The 10,029-nt window shown below is 38.3% G+C and overlaps 1 protein-coding gene across 3 annotated transcripts; it reads right to left on the minus strand.

Moving 5' to 3' along the window:
• Positions 1-567: 567 nt before the first annotated feature.
• LOC110054668 (solute carrier family 68 member 1-like) lies at positions 568-8,817 on the minus strand. 3 transcript variants are annotated; one of them, XM_020761019.2, is made up of 7 exons: positions 8,528-8,817; positions 7,196-7,275; positions 5,311-5,352; positions 4,501-4,899; positions 4,261-4,378; positions 3,060-3,328; positions 568-1,464 (listed from the first exon to the last, which is right to left on the minus strand). In XM_020761019.2, the coding sequence occupies exons 1-7, from the start codon at positions 8,672-8,674 to the stop codon at positions 1,032-1,034; spliced, it is 1,488 nt and encodes a 495-aa protein (XP_020616678.2). In that variant the 5' UTR covers positions 8,675-8,817; the 3' UTR covers positions 568-1,031. The 3 variants fall into 3 exon arrangements, with proteins under 3 accessions (XP_020616678.2, XP_089143489.1, XP_020616679.2); XM_089287363.1 differs by lacking the exon at positions 8,528-8,817 and adding an exon at positions 6,332-6,466; XM_020761020.2 differs by lacking the exon at positions 8,528-8,817 and adding an exon at positions 6,332-6,403 and having other exon boundaries at positions 7,196-7,246.
• Positions 8,818-10,029: the final 1,212 nt, after the last annotated feature.

Consider the following 10,029-nt stretch of genomic DNA (forward strand, 5'->3'; position numbering starts at 1 on the left):
AAAACTTTTTTCTATCTTATTTCTTTCTTTCATCGTTATAGAAATTTTACAAATGATTTGCATTATTTTATTAAAGGCGTCTAACAAATAGTTTGTTTAATCCCAATTGTAAAATTTTAAGCTATCCCAAGCGCATCGCCCTAAAGTTTTCGTATAAGGGAGAGAAGGAGGAGGAGTTGTGTGACAGGCATGTCACGTTACTAATTGCGTCACTCCGATAGCTTTCGTCATCTTCAACCATTAAAATTTGATGTCATATCAAATTTAAATGCCTTCAGCTATCGTCCCTCAAGTTTTATCTCGGCTCTTAAAAAGTCAAAAACGGAAAAAGAGAAAAAAGAAAACTGATCCTCACGGCAAGGCGAAGAGATTGAGAAAGCACTGAAACAAAACAAAAAAATAATACACTTCTCGGGGACAAATTTCATTTCTTTCTCAATTTCTTTTCCTCACCGTGAGGAACAGTTCTGCCTTTTTTTCACTCATTGTATCTCAAGACTATCAACCAAAGATCGGCCACAGCCACAAACCAATGAGTGCCCAGTTCAAATTTAATAGAGTCGCTAATACTCTTAATAGATTTTCAATTTTATTTCTTTAAAATTATCTTATCCTATCCAAAATACATCTTTTATTTACAAATAAGGTGCTAATTTTCGCAGAAACCTCAAAATTTGTTTTCAATGAAATACGTCCCTAATGATTGAAACTGCCTGATTAGCTGGCCAATTTTAACGTGAAACGCATTGTATCACAGGCTTCAGCCCTGTTTCATAAATATTTGACATGTTTTTATATATTAACACGTTCATGTTGATTTCACATGAACTAGCCAATAAAAACCACATATCTTGAACACGTGTTTGTTACTTTGGCTCTGATTGACCATACATTAACTATGGATTGACTGGAAAGTTTGGAAACCAACAAAGTGTTGTCCAGTGTTTGTCTGCAGCATTTTCCAAGTGGCAACGGCACCACGATTTCCGCTTTGAGAGTGAAACTTGAAGGACTATTTTAAACCATTTATTTTAAACCTCTGAAGATGAAAACCATCGCCCTTCGCGCATTTGTTTCACCCACTGAAGTCTATTCCCGTGCAATTTAAACCGCGTCCACGCTAGAATCTGGATGCACGCGCACGCGATTGGAACGTAAACGAGAACATAAAAACATCCCCAGCGTAACGTGTTATTAGTACTGTCGTGAAAACTAGTTCTGCTGTTGGAAGAGGACGCCCAAAGATCGTCCGAGTAAAAGAGTGAGTGACCGGTCTGTTCGGCTAAAAGCCATGTTCCAATAAGCGGCGCTAACGTCTGGCCGGGCTTGGAAAAAAGCGCTGAAGTTCCAAATATCAAGGCTGATATAGCTTGTTTACGGTTGTGAAGAACAAAATCTTCGTCCACGAGATCACTGATGATCAGGTTGAGAAGTTTACAAGTTCCTTCTGTGAACACCCGATTGCTGAAAACAATAAAAGGAATAAACATTTAGTCCTTGTAGTGTAAAAAGTGACGATATCATCTGTAAAACAGTATTTGTCAATTGTTCTCAGACTGTCCGGAGCAGTGTTGTATGGAGTATTTTAAGTTTTTCTCACCTCCATAGTGATATCTGCTGCTGAGGAAAAGAAACAGCCCAGATAGATCTAGGACGATCTGCTCCGTGCCATAACTTATGATTAAACTTTGCAACTGAAGCAGAAGAGGGTTAAATTTATATACGCTCTTTTTTTATGAGAACCTTGTTTATAAGAACGGCTGAGATTAACCAAAATTTTAAGAACGTACCAAGAACATTCCTCAGGCTGTGAGTCGATTAAGAACGTTTTTATTTTGCTAATCTGTATGTATTAAATGACAAGCATAAAATAAAGGTAACAAAAAACGTAACATTAACCCAAATACTTGAGGGCATGTTTTGTACAACATTAACAGTTGTTTTCTTATTGCATGACACACATCTCGGTTTGTAATAATCAGCAGTTCTTATTTATAACTGTTCCAAAATAACTTCCATACCATCAAAGTCATCAGGTGATACAAAGTCTGAAGTAATATCAAGGTAGTTGACCTTGTTTACCATGTAAATTTACGAACATCTTTAAGAACGTTTTCAGTCTCTAATCGCAAAAAATATAAGAACGTTCAGCCACAGCTCCAAAAGTAGATGTTCTTATATAAAAATAGCGTCTATGTTATTTGCCGGCTGTGAGGTCCGTATAGCGAAAAACCGTGACCGAGGTGTTTTCAAGTCCGAGGTCATAGTTTTTTCACTATAAGGACTGACCCTAAGCCGGTAAATAACTTTTTTTATTTTTTTCCTCTCTCTCAAACCACTGTTATTATTACATGAGAGCCTGGATTGGTAGGCGACTACGGGAACGTTTCAGCGAGCACCTCCGCAGCATTCGAAACCGATCGCGCGGGTTTCCCGTAGCTGTACATTTCAACTCCGCCTCCCACTCCCTGGATGACATCATGGTCTGTGGCTTGAAACAGTGCTCTGGCAGTAACATCAGCCGCAAGCAGCATGAAATGAGATTAATCTTCAAGCTGGGCACGCTTCGACCCAACGGACTGAACATTGACTTCAATTTCTTGTGACTGTAGGTCCTGCGCGTATTACACTTACGCGCGCTAAAACAATGGTTTTCCTATTTGTTAACTTTGTACTTCATGCGCACGCTTTCCATGAGTGTGTACGCGTACAGTTTTTTGTACGGCGTGGCTAAATCCACCTACTGAAGAAGGGCTAAGCCCGAAAAGTTTAGTTTATCAAAACAAATTTGACACTTTTCAGAGAATTTTAGCCTTTTTACAACTTTTCGGCAGTGTCACGCATCGTATGAGTTTTTTGTCCATTCCTACTCACTTTTATTATTGTTGGCCTTTTCTACACACACATCGCGCGCGCGTTACCGTGACCGTGGTCAGCAGGGCGCTTATACGTGGTGGTCAGAGATAGGAAGATCCGGACCGTGCTAAGAACCAGTCAGATTGCAGGATTCGTTACCGTGTTCTCTTGGAAAAAATAAGGAATAAAACGTTAAATCTTACCTCGCTATGTAAAAACAAAGCAAAATAGGCCAATTAGGTCCAACCATCAGCATTATCACACTCAGCCCGAGCTTAACATAGAATAACCACTTGATGACAGAGTACACTCCAAAACGACGACATAAACCCAAGAAATAAAGATTGTTGATGTGAGGGGCGACAAATGACACGCCCAACAAGATGGCACCTGTCTGTGGAGAAATTGAGTCCCCAAGTAACTTGTCAAGGAAGAGTGGGAAGAAGTTGCTGTTGAAATGACAGTGAAATACCTGCAAAAATAAACAAGGACAATTAGATCCTGGGTACTTGTCCTGTATTCACTTTTTTATGTTTGCTCTTGGCATCTTGGTTGCTCAGGAAAAGAGAAAGCCTGACAAATCTTCATGGGGGCGTCTAAACAGTCTTCGACTCCCATCATCCAATCACAAATAACACAAGTTTTTTTCCCTTTCAATTGATAAATCGAAGGGAAACAAAGGATCTGTAACTTAGTGTGAACCGAGAAGACGAGATTAGTAAGATATTTATTATCAGTATGCGTGTTTGATGGGTTCGGGAACATCTTCAAATATTTTCACGCGGTAAGGTAGAATATGGCCCGCCAAATTGACCAATCACAGCCTGCATAGTAACTAAGAGGTATAATAAGAGATAGATAGATAGATAGATAGATAGATAGATAGATAGATAGATAGATAGATAGATAGATAGATAGATAGATAGATAGATAGTCATGTTATATACAACATAAAACAACCAGCAGCTCATATCAGTGCAAGCATTTATGGGATTGTTTTGGGGGGGAGCAAACAAAGTATGGTGGAAAGGTTCAATATGCAGCTCAAGACAGGAACCACTGAACCACCGGTGAGCTAGCCGCCAGTGTACTGAATTTAAAGAATGAATATCCTGTTTTCCTTATGATTATCAAAATACTAACCATTCTCAGGTCAGCACTACTCAGTCTTACAGATGTGGTATAATAGACCAACCGCTACTCTTTCGCTTGGTGCAATTCCTGTATTAAGCTGCATCTAACATTTAGAGGAACGCTGAGCACAGCAGGGATTTCAGTCTAAGCTGATGTTCTTTTCAACTCAACCAAGAGATTATGATCTATCATGGTCTCTTGGCTTAACTTTGTTACTACTAACATCAAAGCATAATAAAATTACCTCCATGAGAAATGGCATAAACTTACTTGTATTAGGTTCATGAGAGCAAACCAAATGAAGTTTGAATGGGTCATCAGCTGCTTGACAAAGATCTTTAGCTCAAGAGCTTGATCAGCCTCTGGTATCGTGGATTGCACTTCTATTCTGTAGAGAGTCAAAATTTATCTCAAAACATTTAGCCCAACTTTATTTTAATTATATCCATAGTTTATAACAGTTCTTCATAATTATGCTCAATTATTTAATATGCAACTTCTGTCACTTACTTTTTTTCTTCCTCAGGAGTGTCCACTTTAACTTTCTTTGAGAGAAAATGCTGCTTCAGCAAAACAGAACTGACTAGGAATCCAACCAGAGAAAACACAGCAAGTAATGCACAAAATACATGGAATGAGGTCATGTTGTCCCTGTCCCAGAATTGGTATGACAGAAACACAGACAATGAACCACAACCACTGAATACTGAGCAGTACCAGTTCAAAGAGGTCCGATCTTCAGATGACAGTGCCAGGTCGGCAAGCAATGCCAGATGGTTCAAGTCAATCATTGTTAGAAAGCCGTCGTACAAACACAGACAGACAACAAACTGGATTGATGGATGACCCCAGCGGAACCAGATGCTTAAGAAGGACAATGTGAACAGTGGTCCATATTTCATTAGCGCCCTGTTTAAAAGGAACAAAATTGTAACATTTGTGTTCTTTATTGGACAAGATTTGGATTTTTGGTTTACACTGAGCTAGCCCAAGCCCCTGGTGTACCTGTTTGTACAATTTGCAACTACAGCAACTGAAATTAATTCAGTTTTAAATAATTTCTCATTTCTCAAGATGAGATTCAATCTAGACTCAAGAATTTTGGAGATCTAATACCGCAAGTTCAAGACTTCAAGACTTCAAGACAGAGACACAGCAGATCTGAACTATTAAACTATTGATAACACATGTGGGTGTTTGGAGGTGTTATATGATGATTCCATTAGTACCAGTTACCTCATTTATAGATATTATTTGTTGTGTAATTTCTTTGGGCATCAGAAGAAGACTCTTAATGAGATATTTGTATGGTTTACTCACCTAAAACGTTTTTGAACAATCTCTGGGTGGCTAAGGCTTGACCTTCAACAGAAATTTAAGCATGTCATATTTATAGTTGTCTCATATGGAATGCCTTCATGTACATGTCACCCACAGAATTAAAAATTAAAGGTTTTGCTAATTGTGTATGTTAGAAATTACCATCAACTTGCCATGCAACTGCCACATTGAACAGCTGAACATTATTAAATCAGATAAAACAAGAGAAATTAATTAAGTATTTACATATTCACTTGGTGGGAGTGCCTGACAGACCTGGCACAACAAGGTCTCACCGGCTCAGTCTTGCTCAACCTTTTCAAGGCACCTTAATTGAAAATTGAGCTCGATCTAGTGAGAAAGTTGTGAAAATGTTTTGTTGCTAAATAAATTGTTGACATATGTGGAGCCAGACAGCTTCTCACATCAACCTGTCTAGCCCCAAACTTGTTCCTGGGATCACCCTCCTCAGCCTCCCTTGGTCATTGGGAGAAAGAACCTGGTTGCGGCTGATCACATGAGCACCTGTGACACAAACTTTTCTACTGGGGTAGAGTCAACAAATAATTTTTGTCAATCATCGCTGGTCATCACCATGTTAAATCACACACGGGCAAATAAACCTTTGAAATTCTCCAGTCCTTTTTCCAAGCTTCACACAGGTCAAGTGAAATATACTTATATATATATCCAGTGTATTGAAGTAGCACTCTGACTTCAATTTCAGCTGGTCAAATTAATAAGACATAAAACTGTTTTGCTGTTTGATGTTGCCTGAATTAACCTCATGGCACATTGATTGCTATAGAATGTTTCATATTTTACCATTTCACAAATTCTTGACTATGCCAAGGAACCATGTTTAAACGTCTGTCCAAATATAAACTTATATAAACTGATGCAGATGAAATATAAGCAAGGGCTTTTGTCAACAAAAATGTAAAAATCAAATGCAAGTCAGAATACTCAGCTAAATACTTTTTAACATCCAAAATACTGCACAAAGAAGAAAATAAATTACCTCCAAATTCAGATATTCAAGAGTCTGATCCACTGGTTTCACTTCAATTCAGTATGTGACATTTCACAAGCGCTAAAAAAACGTTGAAAAGTTTGTGCTCCATTTGGTTGCCAAATTTCTTTGTATGGAAGTCTTCTATATTTGGGAGATGGCAGAATAAATGAAGCATTGTTCATCAGCAAAATTCGACTTTGATACTAGATAAAGCGGGTAGTTGTTGGCGGCTGCTTGAGGTTTTGAAACCCACAAAGTTTGTCACAGCAACAATCAAAACACCTTCCCACAACTTCCACCCAACAGATTTTTTTACCACCCAGATGCTGGGTGGTCACATGACCAGCCACAACCAAGGTCTTTCTCCCTAACGATCAAGGGACGCAGAGGAGAGAGATCCTGGGAATGAGGTTGATCTAGCCCTACACCCATCAGTTTGCATTATTGCTTTCTAGAGGATTGCATCTGTAAATGGTTGTGCAGTGGTGTGCTGAACATCTCTTGATACCACGTTATATTAATCTCTTACAATAACTTAAAAGTTCATTACTAGACTGTGTGGTAAATATAGGGTTGTTGATTTAGGATTACCAGATTATCCCTGGCAATTTCCCTACTAACAAAAAAGATCACAAATATACTGATCTATAATTGTGGTCATTTCTGTTCCCGGGGAATTTATCAGCAATAATCTGGTCATTCAAAACAGGAAAAAACCAGCACAACAAGGTAGAGGTTGCAATATAAACAACATTAGGGCCAGTTCACTCGTAGCCTGGAATAATAAACATTTATAATAATAATAATAAACAATAATAATAATTAAATTTATATAGCACTAATTATAACTTAATGCTAATTATAACTTACTGGTTTTTTCCAAGTGCTTTATGATCACTCAGCCAGCCAAAGAGAGGATCATTAAGAGAGTTCCATACTAGAAAAATGGCCTAGAAACAGAACAAGGCAGATTGCAGAAAGAACTCAACAAATATAACTTACTCCAGTCACCTTATTATTACCCCCCACATATGGGCTATATAGATATGACTATGTGCAGTTTTTCAGCCATTTTGGTCACAAATAGGGTATCAATTTTGGTCATTTTGGTCATAACTAGGGTATGGTTTTATTATAAGGAGGGTCTGAAACGGTGTATTGATTTAAGGGTCAGGTGATAAACAGGGTACCAAATTTTTGGTCAGGTTATAAATAGGGTAAGGGTTTTGGGAAGCAGGCTGCATACCCCCACCCAATTTTTCTGGGAGTACTCCTCCTCCCCTCTGGGACTTCAAGGGAGCAATCTGCCAGAAAATAATCTCGAGCCAAAACAGAGAAAAAGGCATGCTCTGTGTTGCATAGATCCACAAATTATATGTGCTAGAAATGCTAGAAACATGGGAGTTCTCAGCAAGCCTCAAGAGCTGTCCCTGAGTTCCACACAAGGCCAAAGAGAGATGCTATTGCTTAACTACTGCAGTGTGCAGAGAAGTTACTGAACCATCTGACTTGTGGGGAGATGTTAATTTGTCAGCAGCGTCTTGTGGCAGACGGCAATATGTATGTTCAATCTAAAATTACAGTCTCCCAGATTTGGATGTTATTAGGTTGCACCAGAAGCATATCACCTATGTTTCTGCTTGGCACCTATTTGGCCCAAATATATTAAACAAAGGCTGCAGACTACCTAAAATCTGAAACTCATAAATTAAACAATTCAGTGCTCTACAAAAACGTCTGATACATTCAAGGCAAGATAAACTAAAACAAACTAAAAACCAAGTGAACGCTCACTTAATAAACTAAACCAAACAAACGACAGTTGAGTTATTATACTGAACTTATAAACTGCTTTTAACTATTCGAGCTTAGATAGAAACGAGACGTGACTTCAGTTTCAGCGGTCAAAAGACTATTGATAGTCACAAATAACAAACTTTTAGAGAGCTACTTCTCCTTTATAGAAACTCGCAAGAATGAGTTCCATACTGACACGGAATAAAATCGTGAGTTTTTTAGGGCAATCGATGCGCCAATGAAGGGCCTTAATTGGTGCGTACATCTTAAATGTGTTATTTTTTTGTCGAGTATCTTACAAATCCAAATCTTGTTTAATGTTCCCGGTCTGATTTTCCAAAGACAAAACATTGTCTTCATGAGACAACAAAACAGGCCACTTGAGACAAAAACAAATGCACCTACCTCTCCCAACCAAAAGGAATTACGATCGATCTTGTAGACAGAAACAAATATGTCCACGTAATACAAAAGGAATACATTGTGAAGAATCGCTATGAAAAGCGACATCGAACCGTACGCTAAACGAACCGCGACACTTTTGTGGTACATTTTTCCCCGTAATTTAAAACTAAAAATAAGCAATGTTTTTTCCTTCTTAAACTGTAAACTACCGGTGTCCGTCGATCTGCGTATAAAATTTTTACAACATCTCCGATGTAGGGAAAATAAATACACCGCCAGGTAGCCAAGCCTTTACTTTTCCACAGGACACCCAACTCATCCGAGCGTTAAAATTTTCACCAATTTTCACGTCTTATTTAAAACCTGGGTTCTTGTTAAAACCCAACACCATTATCCTGACCATCAACGGGTGCTTTTACACCGTTAACAATTACTAACTCCAGGATGGAGGATTTAGCGTAAAAAAGAACATGAGAAGTATTGCAGGTGCCCAGAAGAAGGTTAACTGATAAACTGACTTTGAAATGGTTGTAAGGACTGCCAGGATCTAATAAATATGGGGAGCTATCATATTCTTTCTTATCATCTGACTTCTCCTTGAATGGTCAAAGCAAAATCAAGTGATTATTATATAAAGACAGAAACTGATGATAAATGAACGCTGCCGCCTCAATTAATCAGGGCTTAGTTTATATAAGGGGTAGGGAACAACCGCGTTCAACAATCGTGTTAGTCTTCTTCGTGTGGGAGTATTTTGGATCAGATTTGATCTTGTTACCAGAGGTGCCAACCTAAAAGATCGAAATTAGGGAGAACACCACTTTTACCTCTCAACCACCAAAACTGTTGTTCAAAGTAGAGCTCACCCACAAAAATGCGTCAAATAATCAAGAATACCACACCACACCCTCGACCCCTTCCAAAACGCTGAAAATCGGCCAAAATGTCTGCAAAGTGTATTTTATGCGCTTTCCTCCGGATTGTCTGGGAGATTGAAGGACCCATGAGGGAGACCGGGAGATTCAGTCTGTATCCGGAAGACTCCTAGATAATCCGGGAGAGTTGGCATAGATATGACTGTTATAAAACGAGAGAAAAAATTATTACATATAATAAGTCAAATTATTCTCGCATTTTGATTGGTTATTAAGTGTGATCTATTGGAGAACTGATATTAACATTTTTTTTAGATCTCTTTATTATATAAAACCACGGATAGAAGAAGACAGTCTCTTTACTATCCATGATAAAACAGATGTTATTTGTTATAAAAGATGTTATTTGCCTTGCGTCTGTTCAGAAATCGATCACAGATGTCAAACCACTTCGTTCTTCCGCAAGTTTTGACGTCATCTGTAATCTATTACCGAACAGACACAGATCGAAGATTTTTGAGAATATCAGAATCAGAATCAACAAAGGTTTATTTTGATGACACATTAGACGGGAATAGACCAGTTTTCCTTTGATTGGTTACTGTTTTGATGCCTTGTTTGTTTGTT

Source organism: Orbicella faveolata, unplaced genomic scaffold (genome assembly GCF_042242905.1).
Source record: "Orbicella faveolata isolate gen_17 unplaced genomic scaffold, um_ofav_v1 contig_1, whole genome shotgun sequence".
NCBI lineage: Eukaryota > Metazoa > Cnidaria > Anthozoa > Scleractinia > Merulinidae > Orbicella > Orbicella faveolata.

What these genes read in the sequence shown, in the direction of transcription:
- LOC110054668 (XM_020761019.2), bottom strand. Translation starts at nt 8,674, where the DNA reads ATGTACCACAAAAGTGTCGCGGTTCGTTTAGCGTACGGTTCGATGTCG. An exon ending in ATTCCTTTTGGTTGGGAGAG is followed by an intron (nt 7,276 to 8,527) that starts GTAGGTGCATTT and finishes TTCTGTTTCTAG; the next exon opens with GCCATTTTTCTAGTATGGAA. An exon ending in ACTCCTGAGGAAGAAAAAAA is followed by an intron (nt 4,379 to 4,500) that starts GTAAGTGACAGA and finishes GACTCTCTACAG; the next exon opens with AATAGAAGTGCAATCCACGA.